The sequence below is a fragment of the Panthera uncia genome, chromosome E1, assembly GCF_023721935.1.
Source record: "Panthera uncia isolate 11264 chromosome E1, Puncia_PCG_1.0, whole genome shotgun sequence".
NCBI classification, from domain to species: Eukaryota; Metazoa; Chordata; class Mammalia; order Carnivora; family Felidae; genus Panthera; species Panthera uncia.
In genome coordinates, this window is record NC_064814.1 from 57,744,107 (window position 1) to 57,764,372 (window position 20,266).

A 20,266-nucleotide genomic window follows, 5' to 3' on the forward strand; every position below is an offset into this window, starting at 1 on the left:
CCCGGACCCCTCCAGCCCCAGCAGGTCTGCTGGGCAGGTCACAGCAGCCGCTGCGGGGAGGACGCTGGCCACATGGGAGCCGAGAGAGGTAGACACAGAGCAGAAGCGACAGGAGCCCACGCGGGTGCCTGGACTCGGGCACAGCCCCGCCTGGAGGAGCCGGGCCAGCCTCAGGGGCTCCGAAGCAGGCCGGGCGGGTGTGGGCCTGGGCTGGGCTGCAGGAGAGCCCTGCCGACCTCACGGGGACGGCCCAGGAGGAGGGCCTGGGCCCCAAACCAAGCTGGGTGGCAGGCGGAAGGGAAAAGAGTACAACAGTTTGAGCCAAAATGACACGCGCCCCCGGAACGCTGGGATCTCAGCTCTATGCCCTCCAGGAGCCAAAACAGAGTCAGCGTGAGCAGCGCTGGGGAGGGCGAGCCCGGCCCCCGGGGTGGGGGGTGTCCCTGCTGCCGGGACACGTGGTTTTGGTTTGGGCATCAGTGCAAAGCACACTGCCTCACGGAGCCGGGACCCCTTCCCATCCCCCTCCCTCCCCAAGCGGTGGGGCGACAGTGAGGGCCCCCCCGGAACCCCTCTCTCAGACAGTGTGGAAGGTGGAGCCGGGGTGGTCTGAGGGGCTCTGAGGCCCAGAAAGCCCCAGGGCACAGAAGTGCAAGACAGAAGACAGCCCAGGAGTCAGAAACCGCGCACCAGTCTCAGCGGGGGGGGGGCCTTCCAATTCCGTAAGGAAGCCAGGGGCCCAGAGAGGGCGACGAGGGGCTCAAGGGCTCTCAGCCAGCCCAGCCGGGCCAGCGCCCAGGGCCGCAGCCTCCCCGGGGAGGGCGCCAGGCAGGACCCCGGGAAGAGGAATGGCCGTCCTCTCGGGCCGCGGGCGAACGGTAGGAATACCGAGGACAAGACGGGGACAATGGACAGCCGCAGAAGGACAGACCGTCAGCACCAGACCCCGCCACCCCCCCCACCCCCGCAAGGGCCGTGGACAGACACGCGGACACAGGAGGAGCCCCGGGGGATGTCCCCTCCCTCCCAGAAAGCGGCCACTTTACCACAGGAAAGCCAGGCCTGTGAGGCTGACGGGGGGGGTCCCGGGGGGGGGGGGGGGGGGGGGGGGGGGGCCGGCACGATGCCACTTGTCCGTCCCCCAGGCCGCCGGGAAGCTGCACCTGCCGGCGGCTGCTGATCCCCGGTCTGGCGGCTTCTCCCTTTAGGGCCTGCGTGGACCCCAGAAAGGTGGTCGACTCTGTCAGACCGGCCAGCTCGGGGCAGGCCTGCCCCCCAGGACTCCACGGATGCCGCCCCTGACGGGCTCGCGGTCCCAGGTCCCGCACGGGGAGGCAGCCGCGGCTGCGGAGACCCTGGGGTCTCACCCCCTCGTGGCCCAGGGAGCCGCCTCCCCGGGGCTCGGCAGGGTCCCTCCCCGCTCCGCTCGGACACCGCTGGACACACACGGGGGCGGGGAAAAGCAGGAAACGGCCCGTCTCGGGGAGCAGCACCCCCCACCCCCGCCCGGCCCCGGCCCTCTGCGCACAGCCCGGCTCTCAGGGCACCGACTCGAACTTGGGGGGCCCGCGCGCCCAGCTGAGCGCGGGCAGGGGCCGCTCCTGGTCCTTGTCGGACTCGGGCTGGCTCTGGGCCCGCTCGGGCTTGGGGTTGGCGGGCGGGTGGGGCTGCTGCACGGACATGGTCCTGCGCAGGTGGTTGCGCTTCCGCAGGAACTCGGGCTGCGCGTGCAGGCCGAAGCTGCCCTTGCGCAGCACCATCCGCGAGCTGTTCTTCTTCGGGCGCGAGCGGTGGCCGGCCTCCAGCGTCGCCAGGTGGGCCGCGTAGCCCTCGCTCAGGAACTGCGGAGGGGGAGGGGACGGGCGTCAGCCAGCGGGGCGGTGACCCGGTCCCCCCCACCCCCACACCCCTCCAAAACCGTCGCCGGGGAGACGGGGAGCTCCCCGCCTGGCTCTGAACGGCTGAGCTCGTCCCTCTGTGCCCGCGGGGCACACCGTCCTCGTCACCTGCCGCTGAGATCCCCAAACGCAAGTCTGCGCTGCTGTCCTCCCTGCCCGTCGCCCCCCCCCCGGGTCCTCAGGCCCTTGCCCCCCCCCCCCCAGAAGGGGGCCGCGGACCAGCAGCCTCAGCGGGACCGGGGCCCTGACAGGCAGAATCTCAGCCACCGCCCCCCGCCAGGCCTACGGAACCAGAGTCTGCACCCACGCAAGCCCCGGGGGCCACGTGTGTGCGTCAGCGTCTCCCGTCTGCACCCGCCGGTGGCTCCCACGCCCCGCACTCAGCACGCCCCCAAAGGGGTCGTCACCTTCCCCCCCCACCCCTCCTTCTGCAACCTGCTCTCAGTCCCCGGAACAGCACCCCCGAGCTGATCGCGCTCCCAGAAACCAGGCGCCACCCCTGGCCTTCGCTCCCGCTCAGCCCACACCTCTGACCCGTTCATTTCCAAGTCCAGTCCCTCCGTCCTGCCTCCGAAGTGACTCTGGGGCCCTTCACCTTCCCGCCGGCCACCGCCTCCCCCTGCTTCCCTCCCCCCTTCCTCTGACGGGCCTTCCCCCTGCAGCCTGGGGACCGCAGGAATCACGACTCACCCCCGAAGTCCCAGCCCGCCGAGGCGCGGGCCGTCAGCCAGGCACTGCGGGCCCCCCTCTCCTGCTCCCGCCCGGGGGGGGGGGGGGGGGACACCTGCTCTGTCACCTCCTGACCTTCACTTTTGTGGCGACCTCTGTCACAAATGCTCCTCCCACCTCAAGCCTCCTGGACAATTCCCTCGAACCCCCCAAAGCAGCCTTGCCCCCATCGTCTCTGTTCCTCCCCGGGGGGGGGGGTCACGACCCCGTGCCCCCCATCATCCATTAGGCCTCTTGCCACGGGCACTGCCGCCTGGATGACGGGACATCCGACGGCACGAGGGCCTGGCCCAGGACAGGTGCCCGTGGTGCACGTGGAAACGGCGAATGAACGGATGAGCAAATGAGCGAGTGGGCAAATGAACGGATGAACAAAAACGACTGAATGGACAGCAGACGCCGCCCACGCCGCCCCCACCCGGCCCGGCGCCCCCACCTGGCACTGGGCCTGGTACTTCTTGGTGGGCCGGCCCACGATGAAGATCTGGGAGGGCAGCAGACCCAGCACGCTGTACACGGAGATGTCCTTTGTGGAGCCGTAGGCCGCGCTGATTCTGATGAAACACTGAAACACAGGGCAGCCCGTGGCGGGGCGGGCGTTCACGGGGTCAGAGGACCCGACTCCGCGGGGGGGGGGGGGGCGGGGCTCCAGGTCCCGGGGCCACCCGCAGCAGGACGCGGCCCTGCAGGAGCTCCCCTCCCGCCCTGCCCTGCGCCCCAGTTCAAGGGCTCCGCCTAGGGAGGGAGGTCGGGACCACGCCACCCGCTGACCCCGTCGGCATTCCTAGGTCACTGGGTGACGGGCAAAGACATGGACGAGGGAACGAGGGGCGGCTCTACGTGTCACAGGACTGGAGGGGTTCTGTCTGGGCCCGACCCCCCGCCCTGTGCCGTCCGCACCACCCAGACGGGTGCGGAGTGCCTCCGTCCGGTGGCCGCGTCCCAATGCTCACTCGCCCCCCAGCCCCTCGCCCTCCGGCTGCTCACCTTGAGCCCCACCCTCTGGTCCCAGGTCACGGTTTCCCTCCCTCCTGAGCCCCATCAGCCCCGGGCGACCTCCTGCTCGCGGGGTGGCCCACGAGCACCTCGGCCTCCCTCCTGCCATCTTCACGGCCAGCGGCCTCCAGGACCAAACCCAGAACCGCCCATCGGGACTGCACGTCCCATCCCCACGCCGACCCTGCCCCTTCCCTCCCGTGCCCACCTGGCCACGCCCTGGCCCGAGAGACTGCTCTCTCGCCACCTTCCCGGTTCCACGGGCTGGCCACTGACAGCCGCTGGAGGGCCACGAAGCTCCGGTCCTGAACTTTCTTTCTGCTGCCCCTAGAACATTCTTCCCCAGTTCTACCTCCTGCTGGGGGGCCGCCACCCAGTCCCGAGCATGACCTGACAACCCCCCCTCCCGATGCCGTTTTCTCCATCCCCGTGGCCGCCACCTGGATTCCGGTCGGCCTCTGCCTTGCCTGGCCTCCCTGCCTCTCTTGTCTCACCGATCTGGTCTCCGCACAGCCACCAGGGCTCTTTCTGCAGCCCTAATCAGTCCCTGCCGCTCCCCGGCTCCCCACTGCCCTCAGCGGAGTTCACGGTCTTGGCCAAGGTTTTCCAAGGTCTGCCAACCCTCAGGCCCCCGATGACCTCCAGGCCTCTGCTCCCACGCGACCTGGGTCTGACCCTGTGCACACCAGCATCCTATATGCCTGCAGCTCTAAGAACATCCGAGGCTCCCTTCTACCTCAGTGCCTTTGCACGTTCTGTTTGTGTCTGCCAGGCAAACTCCTATTCATGATTCAAGACTCAGCTCAAGAGTTACCAACCCCTGGAAGCTTTCTCTGCCCTCCCCAAGCCAAGCTCCTCTGCATGACAACAGGCCTTTACTAATCACCCACTGGTAAAGATTTACACATCTTTCTTCCTCTGGACCAGGGATCGGCTGACGTTGTTGCGAAAGACCAGATAATCGGTATCTCAGGCTTTGCGCTGTGCTGCAACCACACTCTTCCTTTGTGGCTCCGAGCAGCCACACACACCGCGCCAGCAGGGAGCGTGGCCAGCAGGGAGCGTGGCCAGCAGGGAGCGTGGCCGTGTCCCAATGCATCTGCCTTCGCAGGCAGCGAGATCAGACTTTTCGTACCGTTGTCGCATCATGAAATAGCATTCTCCTTTTGATCCCCGCCCCCAACCCCCCACCACTTAAAACTATAAACACCCTTCTCAGGCCAAGGTCACGTAGAAGAAGGGCTACCGGCTGGGCTCAGCCCCTGGGCCACAGATCACTGGTTCTCAAGATGTTACCGTCATTGAAATCCCCCCGGAGGGTTTGTCAAGATGCAGACCGCTGGGCCCTTTCCCCAGTTTCTGATGCAGCGGGTCTGGGGTGAGTGGGGGCGGGGGGGGGGCAGGGAATCGACATTTCTGAGCAGCTCCCAGGGGACGCCGTGCTGGGGCCACAGGTCAAAGCTCCGGAAGGAGAGCAGGTGCCAGCCCGTGCCGCCGACGCCACGACCCCGAAGGAGCGTGGCGGGCACCCGTCGGCTGAACGAATAACCGGGCGCAGAGACGGAGTTCGGGCTTTGGGGTCAGGAGGTAAAGGAGGAGATGCGGACTCTGGGATCGTCGGGGAGTCACCGAGCCTCAGGGAGCCTCCCCGCCCTCCTCCGTCCCCGCGGGTGACAGTGCCCACCTCGGGGTGGGGGCGGGGCCGTGGAGGCTCCCAGCACCTGCAGGTGGAGGGCGGGTCTGGCCTCCGGCCCGCACTCACCTCCTGCACGAGGTTGCGGAGGAAGATGGCCTTCTGCCGCAGGGGGTCGTGCACCAGCCCGTCGGAGAAGAAGATCATGCCCTGTGGAAAGTTGTGCTGGCATAGCCAGGACACCACCCGCTGCTTCTGCATGTCCGGCCGCCCCGTGATGTACAGGATCAGGTAGCCCAGATCCTGCCAGTGCCTGCGGACGGACGGCATCGCAGGTCCAGCCCCCCCGCCCCGCAGCCGCCCCCGCCCCCCCCCCCCCGCAGCCATCCTGAGCAGCGCCAGGACCCCGGGGAAGGACGGTGGAGCCACACGCCGGGGGGCTGAGCCCCATGAGTCGGGACGTGTCCCTGGACGGCCCGCAGGCACCGCTCGCCCACCACCAAACTGACCCCCGTCCCCGAGGCCTCCACGTCACTCGGGCTTCCCCGCCGAGGACAGGCCACCTCTGCCTCCTCGGCTGTCCCTGTCGCCCTTCCTGCTCCCGCGAGCGGCCTCCCGTCCAACCAGCGACCAGCAGGACCTGACCCCTGACCCCCTCCTGCTTCGGCGCCCTCCTCGGCCTTCGCTCACACCCCCACCCGAGTCCAGTCCAACCTGGGCCGTGCAACCCCCTCCAGGCCCCACCCGTGACGGGGGGGACAAGAACTGAAACGAGGGCCGTCCCAAGGCGGGAAAGGAAGAGTCCAGACATGACCAGCATAGTGCGTACTGGACAGAGGCCGTGGCGCTCCCCCTGGTCCTGTTTCCATGGTGACCATCGCTCCTGTGCCCAAAGCTGTCCCTGGCTCCCCAGCGTCCCGAGGTGTCCAGCCCTGCATGCACCTGTGGCCCATCACGCTCTACCCCCGACCATCGTATCACCCCGGCCACACGGGGCTGCTTTGCTGCACCCACGGGCCTTGAGCTCCAGCTCAAGCTGGGACCCCAGCTGCGGACCCCTCCCCTAGACGGCCTTCAGGGCTTCATCTCCTCACGTTCCCATCCCCTCTCAAGGCCCCCTCGTGCAGGAAGCCCTCCCAGCTTCCCAGGCCTCCCCTGTCTGCTCCCGCAGCACGGTGGGAGTGTGCTGTCTGTTGACCTCACACGGGACTCTGCCTACAAGATGCCAGATGAGCTCGGGCCTGTCAGGGGCTGCTGTGGCACCGGCCACCCCCGGCTCACCATAGACTGGGGGGCTCCAGACCTGGAGAGCGCCCTGAGGGTTCGGGGGGGATGTTCCATAATCCCACACAGGCTCAGACGCCACCCTGGGGACTCTGGCTAGTTCTGAGCTGGACCCGGTAGTCCGTTTATCAGCAGCAGGGTCTGTGGAACACGGCAGGGACTCAGGAGCCCACGTGAAGACCACGGTGTGGGTCCCCGGGGGAGAGGACCACAGCCCCCCCCCACTCCCAGCCGTGGAAGGGGGGCGCTGACGGGCCGGGGGGGGGGGGAGACGTAAGAGGAATAAGCCACCCACCCTCACAGGGCGAGCTGGACACTTGCCAGGAGCTCGAGCCTGTCCGTCCAGGGCCTGTTCCCGCAGGGCCAGGGGCATCTGGAGGGCAGCTAACCCTGGGGTCCCCAGTCCAGGCTGGTCTGCTCTCCCCAGAGGGATCACTGCTACTACGCTGAGGCCCGGCATCGGTCCTGCTCAGCTGGAGTCCGGGTTAGTTTCTCATGCCTGAGACTTGTTTTCCCCGTGGGGCTGCCTTGCTCTCGGGCCTGGCCCTGAGTCAGCCTCACAAAAGGGTGGAGGCAGGGAGGGAGGGAGACAGGGAAGGAGGCAGGGATGGAAGGAGGGGTGGAGGCAGGGAGGGAGGGAGGGATGGGGGAGGCAGGGAGGGGAGCAGGGAGGGAGGCAGGGGTGGAAACAGGGAGGCTGGTAGGGAGGCAGAGAGGCAGGAACGGGGGAGGCAGGGAGGGAGGTAAGGAGGGGGGTAGGCAGGGAGGGAGGGAGGCAGGGTGGGGGGTAGTCAGGGAGATAGGGAGGGTAGGAGGGAGGGTAGGAGGGAGGCAGGGATTGGGGGAGGAGACAGGGAGGGGAGGAGACAGGGAGGGGGTAGGCAGGGAGGTAGGGATGGGGTGGGGGGAGGCAGGGAGGGAGGCAGAGGTGGAAACAGGGAGGCAGGGAGGGTAGGAGGGAGGGAAGTGGGGAGGGAGGTGGGGAGGGGGGGAGGCAGGGGGGAGGCAGGGAGGGTGAGAGGGAGGGATGAGAGGGAGGCAGGGAGGGGGGAGGCAGGGAGGGGAGAAAGTGGCTCCTCCCTCACTCTCCTGTGGTGACACCCTTCTACACGGCTGCTTCCAGCCCCACCTCCGGCCCCGTCCTGGTCTGGCCTCCAAAATCCAACCACCCTGACCCCGCCTCACCGTGTGCTCTGCTCTTCCTGTCCTTGTCGCCCCGCGTCCTCCTTTCTGGCCTATCAAAATCCGTTTTCTATTTTCTTCTCGCTTCCCCACACTTGCTAACCTTTGTGCAGCGGCTTGGACTGAACCCGTCCACCCCTCGGGGACTATCTCTGACGCCACCTCTCTCAGGAAGCCTGCCCTGCTCTCCCCAATCAGCTGTACGAGCTCCAATCTTCCACTTATCACTGCGCCTGAGTCAGGCTCAGAGGGTGGCCCCTGGGAGCCACGTGTCCCGTATCCACACGTTTAGGTGGTCCCTTCCCCGAGAATCCGGGCGGACCCTGCCACTACTCACGACCAGCGGAACACAGCGGGAAGGTCACCGTGACGCCCCAGGCTGGGTCCTGAGAAGGCTTAGCGGCCTCCACCCGGGTCTCCACGAGACGGCCCAGGCTGGCCCCGCGGACAGAGAGCGGGCCCGGCCACCGCGAGTACAGAGGCCATCTCGAACCCGGGCCCGAGGGGAGCCTGCGGATGAGCCCCGCCCCCAGCCCAGATGGCCACCCGGCCGTGAGTCACGGGAACACCCCACGTGACGACATCCCAGCAGAGCCCAGCCCACCCACGGAACCGCGAGAGATGGAATGATATTCTTTTCGGCTGCTACATTCGGAGCCATTTCTCCCAGAGGCCACCAGAACACGCCGATTGGACCCCGCCTGGAGTCAGAACTCGGGAGCCCAGGCCTGGCTGGCTGCAGAGATCAAACGGAGGCGGGAGGGAGGGGGAGCTAGCGTCCAGACGGTGGCAGGGCGTTTCTCGGGGACCCTCGGTACACGTGACCGGGACTCCCCAGTTCCTGCCCCGGAGATTTGTGGAATTCCGGAAAAATACACGGCCCGGCTCTCCCGGGGCCTCTGGGAAGGGACGGGAGGGAACACTCACCGGACGACGTCCACGGCCCCCGGCCGGACCTTGGGGTCACTTCCCATGATAGACACGCTGGCCGCGAAGGACCCGTCGATGCTGAACACCACGCACTCCATGCCCCGGGGCAGCACCGTGAGGTAGCTCATCGCAAAGGTCTGGTCGCCCCTAAAAGGCACCTGCCTGTGGTCGGCCCCGCATCGCACTCAGCTCGTGGCCTGAGGCCAGGGGTCGGCCCGGGGCCCGGCTCAGGGAGCAGCGGGCCGGTATCTCCTGAAGCCACAGCTGGCCAGCCGGTCCGTCTTCCTCTCCCCCCCACCCCGGAAAGCACCCCCAGGGCTCCATCACCAGGCCGGCCCGGCTGGAAGGGCACCGAACGGCACGATCCGCCTGGGTCTTACCTGACGACCATCTTCACGGGGTAGACGCCCACCCCCAGGCGCCGGGGCCGCGGGACGCTGTAGGTGATGCGGCCGCTGCTGTTGGTGATCTCCGTGTCCAGGTGCACCCAGCGGCCCGAGGACGGCTCCGCCATCACCAGGATGTCCACCTGCACGCGGTGAGGGGCCAGGGGACGCCCTGAAGGCCGGTGGCTGCAGGCGGGGGCCAGGGGGCATTCGGCGGCTCCTCGGCCCCCACGCCCAGCCCTCGGGCGCACGGACTTCGGGCCCTCCCCACCGCTCACCCTCCCGGCCCTGCTCCGCCCCACCACCCGGCCCGGCCCTCGCACCTTCTCTCCAGTCAGAGCCACCATGTCCAGGGGCCCGTACATGAAGCGCCCCACCAGGACCTGCGGGCCGTCTTCCGCGGCGATCACGTCGTTGGCCCGGTGGTTCGCGGTGACGTTCTGAAAACAGAGATCAGCTCGGCCTTTGCCACTGGGGCTGGACCGTGAGCTTCCTCCCGACGCTGTCCTCAGGACCGCGGGCCACACGTGTCCCTGCCGCGTCACCCCTTCGGAGCCGTGTGCTGTGGACCCCGGGTTCCCGCAGATGGACAAGCACCCTGATCCTGACCGTCCCACGCACCCTGAGGTGGCGGCCGGGCCCCTGGCTGTCCTCCTCCCCAGCTCCTGGGCCGGACCCTGCCAGGACGCCTCCCGTTCCGCCTTCCACATCACAGGTCCCATCCCACAGCCACTTACCGTGTGTCTTCTTACTGGGAAATGTAAACGCGTCAGAGTGTGGAGAGGTGCGTGGGGACCCCGCCTGCGCCCCGCACCAGCTACGGCCTCCCTGGGGTCCCCCACCCCCCACACTGCGGATCATTCCGGACACGGAGTCACTTTGTCTGTAAGCATCCAGGGTCCCCAGGCTTCTCCACTTCTGGTTTCAATTCGCCCCGCAGCTCAAAGGCCCCCCTCGGCCCCCAGCCTCGCTCCAAGACCGAACCCCTCAAGCCGGTGACCGTTCCCATAGGCGTCTGTCCCCACCCACCGAGCTCCCCCTGGCCGGGGCTCTGCTTACAGCCCTCAGCGGGGACCCTCAGTCAACACAAGCCGTGCCAAAGCACAGAACTGCCGACGCCCAGGCGCCCACGGTGAATTCCGGATCCTGAGCTCGGCGTCACGGCCGTGCCCGGTGACCTGTCTGTGGCCCCCAGTTGTCATGGGCCGGGTACTGTAGGACCCCCCCCCCCCCCCCCCCCTCCGCCCCCCCCCCCCCGCCCCCCCCCCACGGCCTGGCCCGGCCGCGTCCGAGAAGCGCCCCGTGGACCCCCGCCCTCCATTCTCACGGCGTCTGCGTGCAATTCAGCGGGACCCCCCCCCCCCACCTGCACCGGCCCCTGGACTGGGCTCGGGGGACCCGGACCCACAGACGGTCGGGAGGGGGCACGGGCCACGCTGCCAAACTCCAGGGAGGAGAGACTTAACTCGCGGAAACAGACACAGGGGAAGACGCCTGTGTCACCTATCCGCGGGGAGACGCGAAGCAAAACCACACGGAGACCCCGCCTCGCACCCGCCGGGGCGGCTGGATCCCACGAGAGACGAGGACACACGAGAGCCCGGAGCGTCGTCCACGGTAGAGAAAAGGTGCGAACCGCCCGAAGGCCCCACAGGTGACGACTGGGTAAACGGAACGTGTCCGTCCGCGGGAAGATCCTCGGCCGTCAAGCGGAACGAGGTACCCACGCCGGCCGCAACGTGGGCGCGCCGCCAGAGCACAGGGCTCCGAGAAGGAAGCCGGACGCAGAGACAACACGCCGGGTGGTTCCGCCACACGGACGGCCCAGAGCAGACAGACAGCTGGGGCCAGGGGCAGGGACCACGGTGGGGGGACGGTTACGGGGAAAGGGGCCTCTTTCCGAAGTGACGAAAAGGTCCTAAACTTGGCCGTAGTGGTGTTTGTGCGCATCCGTGAACACGCTCACGTCCACCGAACTGTCCCCCTTCAGCAGGCAAGTTGTAGAAAACGTGACCGTAGCTCAATAAATACGTTTGCGAGAACAGAGTTGATTCGCGGAGCACCGGTCCGCGCTCAGGGTCCTCAGCGTCCACGTCTGGTGCTCCCACCAGACGGCCCACCGGAGCAGTGGCTGCGTCTGTGGACCCGGCACAGGGGGCCACATCCACAACGTAGATGAAGTGACACATACCACGCTCCTATTCATCCTTCAATACCCTACGGAGGCGACTCTCCTTCAGGGAAGCCCTGCCTGGTCTGCCCCAAGTCCTTTTCTCCGTTTTCTTCCTAATCTGCGCTTCCCTCTCTCACCGCAGACACCACGCCGGGCCGTACGTACTCAGAGGCGAATCAGACCGTGAGCCCCACGGTCATGGGCAAGACCCTGACTCACATCCGCGTCTCCAGATGCCTGACATACAGCAGCCGCTCCACCCCCAGCGCCCTGGACCCCGCCCTGGTGCTCCCCTGGAGCCGGGCCTTCGGGAACCAGCCCCCCCAACCCCCGCGTAGCCCCGACCCCACCCCCACCTTCCCTGCCACCCGCAGCCCTCCCCTGCCACGCGGGTGCCCCAGCCCCCAGGGCACCCTGCTCCCTGAGACCAGCTGAGACCCCCGCCCCCACCAGGACACGGTGCCAACGACCACATACCCGCAGCTTGACCTGGGTCCTCTTGCGAAGCCACTTCTCACGGGGGTTGGCGGGGCTCAGGGCCGCAGGATCCAGGCCCGCGTTCTCCTTGACGGTCACGTTCTCGTAGCGCATCACCTGACGGGCAGCCGAGCAGGGCTCCGGGTCGGCCGGGCCCACCCAGCTCCCTCCTTCCCAGAAGGCTGTCAGGGCCGGCAGCGCCCCCCCCCCCCCCGCCACCTGCCAGCCTGGGACCCTCGGGAGGCCGGGAGCCCCGGGACCCGTCTGCCGCCATCCTGACAGACAGCTGGGGCCAGGCCGCGGGCTCTCAGATGCTCTGCCAGGGAGCAGCCTCTGTGCACGGCGTCCAAACCCGCGGCCCCCCGCTCAGACCCGTTCCCTGCCCCGCTGCTACAGCAGCTGGCCGGTCCTCCCTCCCACCCAGCCCCGGGGCTCCGTCCCTCCCCACTGGGTCACGCCCTTCCGCGTCCCGAGGAAGGACCCTGTGCCTGTCGGAGCCGCGCCCCACGGAAGCCTCACCCTGCGTGGCTCCCGCCCGCCTGCTCCCCTTGCCCCTGCCCACGCGGGCTTCCTCCCGACCCCCCCCCCCCCCGGCAGCCCCCAGACTGTGTCCGGCCCAGCGCAGAGGCTGGCGCCCTCTCCCGGCTCTCCTGCACCTTCCAGGGCTCCTCCTCCACCCCCTGGGTCCCCATCCCTGCACTTCTCAGCCTACAGCGACACCCCCGGCTCCCACGTGGGAAACCCAGATCTGGTCTCAGAGCTCCCAAGACCTCTGGAATCTCCTCGATGCCAGAGAGCCCTCAAGATGCCTTTTGTTTGTTAATGAGGTGGCGCCTGGACCCCACCCAAGGGGGGGGCCGTGGCCAGGAGCAGGCCGCACGTGACCAGAAGCTGGCACCTCCAGTCCCACCCCCTGACCTCTGGGGACCCACGAGGGGCGGGAGGTCCGGTCGGTCGCCGGTGGCCAATGACTCGATGAGCCGTGCAGTTCGGCGAAGCCTCCGGGAAAACCCCAGAGGACGGGGCTCAGGGAACTTTTACGAGAAGCTGGTGAGGCAGGGAGTGCGGCGTTTCCCCGGGTTCTGGAGGCCGCCCCAGCGCACGGCAGGACCCGAGGCGGGGTTGCCGGACCGTCCGTCTCAGGGGCCGGAAGCCCGGGCAACGACCTGCACCCGGAACTGGCGGGCCGACGCTGCCGTGGGGTCGGCGGGGTCACAACTGGGCTACGCTGCAGGATGCCCCACTGGCGGGGAGAGCCGCTCGGTGGGGGCAAAACCCACCTCAGAATCGGGGCACCGCGCCCGTCACCGGGACACCCACCACTGGCGTCTGCCGAGCCCCAGCCTCCACTCGCCTCCCTTCGTGCTTCTCCGGCCCAGACCCAAGACTCGGTTTCCCGCGCCCCGGCCTGGCCCTGCTCCTCCCCAACCCCAGGGAGCCCCCCCGGTGCTCAGGTGGGCATCAGGCCCCGCAGCACAGCCCTCGGTCCCTCACGCCCAGATGCCAGCAAGCCTTGCTGTCGCCCCATCCCCGGCCCCCCGGGCCTCCGCACCAGCTCCCGGCCCAAAGCCGGGCCCCCAGGCTGGCCTTGTAACGGGCCTGGGGCTTTCTCTCTGGTCCCTCAAGCAGCAGACACAGGACTCCCTTCCCAGAACACGGTCAGGCACGAGCTCTCTCTTTGTTCAGCCCTGCGGTGGCTTCTCGCGGGACACAGAACAGAATCAAACTCCCGCCCTTGGCCACCGACCCCGCCTCCCGGCCCCCTTCCCCCCCCAGGCTCCCCCTCAGTCACCGGCCTCTCCGAGGACACCGAGACCCTCAGAGGAACAGGCATTTATGACTCGTCTCCAGGCGGAACACGGGTCCATTCTCCTGTGCGGTTTCTATTTAATTTTCCAGAAAGTGCCACGCCGTTGACCAGAAGCCAGCGCTCTCCACGAAACCCCCCGTGTGACCTCGTAACCCCCACGCCCTCCCAGGGCGCAGTGTGGCCCGCAAGACACCCTGTTCCCCAGAGAGCAGGACGGGCCCTCCCGAGGGGCCCGGAGAGGGACAGCAGTACCTGTCTCAGGATGAAGGCTACCACGTCCGTGGACTCCCAGTAGCTGGCGTGGAAGAGGTGGGGCAGGGCCACGGTGGGGAAGGCCGTGAGGACGTCGGGGCAGTACAGGGCGTAGTCGATACGCTTGGCGCCCCACCACTTGGCCGTGACTGCGGGCCGAGATCCAGGTAAGGACCGTGTGGCCCGGCTGGGCCTTGACCCGAGAGGCAGCGTGGGGCCCCGGCACACGGACCCCGCGGTGAACGGGCCACTCGGGGCGCAGGTCCGGGGCCGGAGCCCCGGACGTGACCACTCAGCTTCCCGTGAGCCACCAGCCCCTTCTCCTGCCTGTCCCCAGGACGAGCCCTGCAACCCGGTCCCCAGCAGCGGGGGCTGGCCCCGTGGAGACAAACGCCGGGGTCGCGGCTCGGACCCGGGGCTCAGTCTGGATGGATTTCCTTTATCGCTCCCAGCCCGCCCTCAGCAGCCCCGGCAGTGGACCAGCGCCCGCCCCGGGGTGGGGGGGGGGGTCCCTCTCCCTCAAAGCAGGCAGCACCCCGAAAACCCTCACTCACTGTGGGAGACGCCCGCGGGGGCCAGGCTGTCTGAGGAGTCTGAGCTGTCGCTGTGTGAGCTGTCCCGGCTCATCCTCCGTGCAGGGCACTGGGCCCCCGGGGCCTGAAGGGATGGGGCGGGGGCGTCCGGGGGCGGTGGGCTGTCCCGTGAGCCGCCCTCCAGGAAGAGGCCGCTGTGGGCGTGCAGAGCGTCAGCTGGCGGGGGAAGGTCGCGGTCAGGGCCAGGCCGTGTGTCCGGAGCTGCCTGCACCGGGCGGGAGTCTGGGCCCCCCCGGTCCGCTCACCATCACCCCCGCTCCACGGGCAGCCCGCGCCCCTAACCCCCCCGGGGCTCGACGGGGCACCTGCACCCCAGGGCCCGGCTGGGTCTCACCTCCTCTAAGTTGTGGGTCCCAACCATCCCCTCTGTCTGTGGCAGAACTGCCGAGGGCACCTCCGGAGGCGGACGGTCACCACGTGCCCCTCCATGGACGCCCCCCCCCCCCCCCCAGGCACAGAGGCCTGCGGCCGAGCCCGGGTGGGAACAGGCGTGTCAGCCAAGGCGCTAGGGCGCTCTCCGGGGCAGGGCCTTGCCCCGCCCAGAGCAACACATTTTCGGGTGCACGGGGGAGACCGTCCGTGGAAGCTCCTGACGAAGCAGGACTTTGGAAATTAAGTTTCCATTAAAAATGGGGGGGGGGGCTGTTTTTGGATCCTGAATGAGCCTCATGCACGGCACCCCCCCTCCCCCAGTCTGGCCCAAACTCCTGAACAGGCTCTGACCAAACCTCCTCATCCAGGATGTGGAACCAAGGCCCTGATTTCCCGGCCCCGACGGCCAACGCCGGCCTCCCCTGCCCGTGCCTGGTTCACTCCGCGTCAGCCCTGGAGACCACTGGCCTCCCCCAGACCCACCTGCCCTGTTCCCGCTGCTCCTTCCACCTACAAGTGCCCCCCGACCCTCATCCTCCAGCTCTGCTCCGCCTGTCCAAATGCCGTGGTCAAAGGCCCCCTCTTCCATGATGCCCACCGGGATGACACATTCCCGGCCCTGCACCTCCAGGGGCGAGGCTGGGGAACAGCACCCAGCACAGACCCCTGGGCTTGCACTCAGGTCTGATGGCTCGAGCAGCGTGCTGGCCCCAGGAGCCCGCCAGGGGCAGAGCCTGGCCTCTGGGCCCCAGGACGCCCCCGACAGAGCAGGGGTGCACACAGGTGAGCGGCTGTTTCCGCCCCCTCCTCCTGCTCTGGAGCACGTGGCCCCTGGTCGGCGGGGAGTCTCGTCCCTCCTTCGGCCAGCGCGTGGAGACCCTGGACCAGAGAGGGTGGCCCCGGAGTGCCACCCGGCGGGGCCCAGCCCCCGGCTCAGCACGCTCACACAACCGCCCCCGCCCCCCGCAACCGCCGAGAGCCTACCCAGCAGGAGGGACTGCCCGTCGCCCAGCGGGAACCTCTGGTAGCGGGGCACGCTGACGGGCGGCACCAGGTGGAACTTGGGCTCCAGCAGGGGCTCCAGCCGCGAAGCAGAGGGGTCCGCGCAGTGGAAGAAACTATAGACCTGGCTGCAGGCGGGACGCATCTGGAAGCCTGAGGGGGACAGAGAGGACGTGGGGGAAGCCCCTTGCCAGTTCCTGCTCCCTTGGGCCCAGCAGGCTTCCTTGAGTGCGGCTTCGGGTGGCCCACCCCTGTGCTCAAGAACATGCCGTGGCTCCCTGCTACCAACAGGACCAAAGCCATCGTGCTGCCGCGTTTGGCATTCAGGGCCTTGCCAACCTGCCCCACCAGGAGCGGCGCTCTAGGCCCCAGGGCTGCGGCCGGCGCTCCTCTGCAGTTCCCCACCCCGGCCTGCCGGCTGCCCCTCTCTGTGCCTTTGCTCAGGCAGCCCCTCTTCCACGCAGGCCTTCCCTCCACTGTATCCCCTGCTGGGTCTCCTGCAAGTCCTTCCGGCGTCCGCGAACTCTCCATGTGACCTACCAGGCAGACCCAGGATCTCTCAGTCGGAATCAGCGGCCCCTGCCCCAGCCGCTCAGCCCTCAGGCAGGCGGGAGACAGGGCTCGAGGCTGGCCAGAGCCGCAGAACACTTCTCCCCCCAGCCCGGCAGGTGTCTTCCCCCGAGGCCTCCCCGTGTCCCCCTCCCCCGGGGTCGGGGGACTGAATGGTCCGGAGTCCGGAGTCCTGGGAGACCCAGGTCCCCTCGCCAACCTGGAGGCGGCGTGGGAGTCCGCCTCACCCCTCCCCACTTCAAGGAGAGCCCCTCCCTTCTCCGTCCCACGGTGGCGGCTGCTGGTGAGCGCTGTGGAAAAGGAGTTTGAGAAGCCCTGACGTGTGGGCCTCGAGGTGCCCCCGCCGCTTGTCCCCTCAGACTCACTGCTAAACCACAGGCCGGTGCACATCACCTCACTGTGTATCTCAGAGCACTGGGGGCAGGCGCTCAGGCCGCGGGCACTAAGGCGGGCCTGGGACTGTGCGGGGGGTCGGGGAGGTCGCCCCGGCCGCAGAAGGTCTGCCTGGGGGTGCCGGGGAAGGAGGGCGGCAGGAGGGTAAATGTGGCTTCTCCTCCTGTGGAGCACGACAACTGCCCACGTGGGGCATGTGACAGGGAGGTGAAACCCACCGGGGCTGGCTCACCTTTGCCCCACCCGGGGAGGCTGCCCCTCCCTCCCCCCTCCCCATGCCCCACCCCTCCCTGCACCCCCCCACCGTCCCCTAGCCGGAGGCCCCGACACCGTGCTCCAGAGACACAAGGCCTCTCAGGCCCTGGCAGCGCCACCCACCGTCCAGTCCCGGCAGCACTGTCCTCCGCATGGCCAGGACCAGGCCCAGGGGCGAGCCAAAGAGGAAGAAGTCGGACACGTCGAAGTCCAAGCGACCCAGGCTGACCTCGGGCGGCGGGAGCCCCCCGGCCGCGGGGGGGCTCGGCCTCGTCCTTCAGCACGTTCGAGTGGATGCTGCCCAGGGGAGAGAGCCCCGGGAGGGCGGTCAGCGAAGGAGCGGGGGTGCGGAGGCTGAGCGGGGAGAGCCCAGCCCGCCGCCTCCGCGGCGGGGCCCGGAGTCAGAGCCCGCCGGCCAGCCCGGAGAGCTGACGGCCACCCTGGCGCGGGCCACCGGGGCCCGGCCGACAGCCGGCTGAGGCAGGTGTCGGTCGGCTCACTTTTTCTCTGAAGGGCCAGACGGTGAATGGTTTAGACCGCGGGGCCGTTCGGCCTCCGTCTCATCTACCCAACTCTGCCCTTGTCACCTGCCGGCAGCCAGAGACCGTACTTGGACAGACGCTCGCGGCCACGATCCCGTAAAACATTTTCTCAGCTGGGCTGAGGGCCTAAGAGCACCTAAGCATCCTGCAGGCTGGCAGGCCTGCCCCATCGGGCCGGCTTCGCAAGGGCCCCCGGTGAGCTCCCGCGCCGTCTGCCGGCGGAGCCCGGCCTGGCCGGTACGCGGACCAGCCGGACGGAGCCGGTCCTGCAGAATCGGGCAAGTTCATTGTCACCCGGGTCCCAGGCCACCTGCAGAACCAGGTGCAGACAGCGTGCGCTTCCCTCCCGCACCACCTGCGCAGGGAGCAGGGCTTGAAGAGAAAGGTGGGACACACAGAACTGCCCCCAGTCCCAGCCCGGGCGCTGCTGCTCCGGAGAGCCGGGCCGACGCTGTTTTGGACCCAGAGCGGCCGCCGAGGCCTGGCGGGCAGGAGAGCCGGGCGCCCCTGGACCGTCCAGGTGGCACTTAAGTGCAGCTCAGAGTGTGAGACGATCCAGTGGGATCCCGGGATCTACGAATCAAGTAACTGAATGCAAATTCAACTAGAATATTCCAGATGGAGGAGAGAGGGAATTTGAGAAATAACAACGGAAAGAGCGCGGGCCAGTCCCCCCGCCGGCCGTGCGTGAGGGGTCGGGGTAGCCGGATCTGAGTCCTCGGGCTCCTTTCTCTCCCCGCGAGGACAGCGCCGGTGTCTGATGAAACTGCCATCTGTCCCTACGCTAGAGGGAAAAGCTGGCTGTGCTGAACCGGCTACCAGAAGCCTCCAACTTCTTGTCGCCCTCCGGATTTGGGGCCTTCTTAAAGGACTTTTCAAGGGTGAACCAGAAAAGTCACGACTTCACCCCGCAAGGCTGATGCGAACTGAGGCTGACAGAGGGGCTTCAAATAGTCAGAGATTTGAATGTGCGGGGCCTTTGATGGAAGGATTTCTCTTCGGGGAACGAATGCACCCGAATGAAACAGCCCTACACACGCGCCAACGTTTAGGCACGCTGTAATTTCCCAGAACTGGAAGGAGCCAAGTATCCAATTACTGGGATGAAGGGAGCTGTCTGTCCGCTCACCCAGTGAAACGCTCCCCGTTAAGAATATTTACCGAATACATATCACATAGGCAAAGGATCAGAAAAGATCCCGGTAGAAGGGTTCTTTTTCCAAGGAAAACTAAACGCAAAGGATGTACAAAATACGTACAAAGAGGAAGACCCCAAAGCGATCACAGGGGACCTATTTTGCAAACCTCCTAATGGCCCCGTGACACTTGCCACTTGGGTAAGAAAGGAGCGAGGACAGACAAGGCAGAGAACGGAGGGACAGCGCGGAACAAGGCCTGCTTTCCTAGGTGGGTCCCTTGTGCCCTGATGAGTGTGCCCATAAGTCACTCAACTCTGCAGAAGGGACCGCACCAGGGACCAGGAGTCGGAGTCCGGCCCCAGCTGCTCGGCGCTGGCCGTGTGATCCCAGGACGCTTCCCGGCCTCCAGGAGCCTCCACTGCCCCGTCTGACAAACAGAACGACCCCCGGAGCGGCTCGCAAAACACACCCGCATCCACTTTTCCACCGCCTTTTCTTAAGCAGCAGTGAAGCAGGCGGGGCGTAATTTTCCCTTTGCCAGAGGTTGACGCTGAGCATCCGCGACGCTGGAGGGCCGTCTCCTCTCTCCGCAAGTCGGGGCGGCGCAGGGACGGGGCGCAGGGCCCACGGGGAGTGGCCGGGGTCCCAGCCTCTCCGCGCCCGTCTACGGGCCTCCTGAAAGGGCCTGGGCCCCAGGGCCGGTCCTCGCCGCCCCGGACGCCGCGCAGGAAGGAGGACGGGGCCCGGGAGGCGGTTACCTGGACAGGAAGGCATGATGCTGGCCGATGGCCTCACAGTCGTAGGTGGAGGAGTCGCTCTGTTTCCGAGGCAACGGCCTCTGGGGCTCCGAGGCGTCCTCGTCCGGCACGCCGGAGACGTCAATGCTGCTCTTGCTGAGACGCTTGCTGCCGGCCAGACCGCACGCCTCGTCCGCCACGACGGGGGCGTCCTTTGGGGTCACGCAGAGGACAGGAGAGCACTGCAGCCACCACAGACTCCGGGGCCCCGTGTCCTCCCCCGGGCGCGGATGAACCCCTTCCTCCCCAGACGTCAGGTCAGCACTCTTGCGAAGGAGCGTGGGAGCCACCCGAGTCACGGCGGGGTTTCGGCCCGGGGCCACCCACCGGGGGTCCGGACGTAGGCGCCCGACCCCGGCCTAAACCCGCCCTCCTCCCGTAGGGCAACACTTCCGGGGTAGCGACCGCGTACCGGGGTGAAGGCCCGCCTCACCTCCCCAGGACAGGCCCCTCCCCGACCCCCACCGGCTGGCCCGCACCTGGGTGCTGCTGATGCTGCCCTTCCGGCTGCTGCCGCCCGGACTGTCACCCGAGGGCCCCGCGCTGTAGCAGATGGCATCGAAGGCCAGGAGGCCCCCCACACAGTCCCCGATGAGACACACCTGGGGCACACACAGCTGGGGCTAAAGGCCCGCCCGCCGCTGACCCACCGCCCCCGTACCTGGCCAGAGCACCAGTCCCCTGTCCCTGGCAGAGTAAGGGACCTGTCCCGGAGAGCCACTGACAGAACCCCTGTGGGGGATGGGTGTTCATGCTGGGTCAGGGTCGGCCTGAGGGCAGCAGTCAAACTAGGGTCAGGGTCAGCATAAGGACAGCAGTCAGGCCAGGGTCAGGGGTCAGACTCAGGTCAGGG

At 67.9% G+C, this 20,266-nt stretch overlaps 1 protein-coding gene across 1 annotated transcript in view; it reads right to left on the reverse strand.

Annotated features, from left to right (window-relative positions):
- Positions 1–1,114: 1,114 nt before the first annotated feature.
- Positions 1,115–20,266, reverse strand: part of PITPNM3 (PITPNM family member 3) — a 51,152-nt gene continuing 32,000 nt past the window's right edge. Inside the window, 14 exon segments of the mRNA XM_049635374.1 lie at positions 1,115–1,841; positions 3,064–3,192; positions 5,386–5,569; positions 8,650–8,799; positions 9,033–9,181; positions 9,362–9,478; positions 11,689–11,805; positions 13,751–13,899; positions 14,305–14,499; positions 15,700–15,870; positions 17,059–17,197; positions 17,199–17,232; positions 19,375–19,565; positions 19,893–20,015. Of these exon segments, the coding sequence (XP_049491331.1) occupies positions 1,539–1,841; positions 3,064–3,192; positions 5,386–5,569; positions 8,650–8,799; positions 9,033–9,181; positions 9,362–9,478; positions 11,689–11,805; positions 13,751–13,899; positions 14,305–14,499; positions 15,700–15,870; positions 17,059–17,197; positions 17,199–17,232; positions 19,375–19,565; positions 19,893–20,015 (2,151 nt within the window). The 3' untranslated portion in view covers positions 1,115–1,538.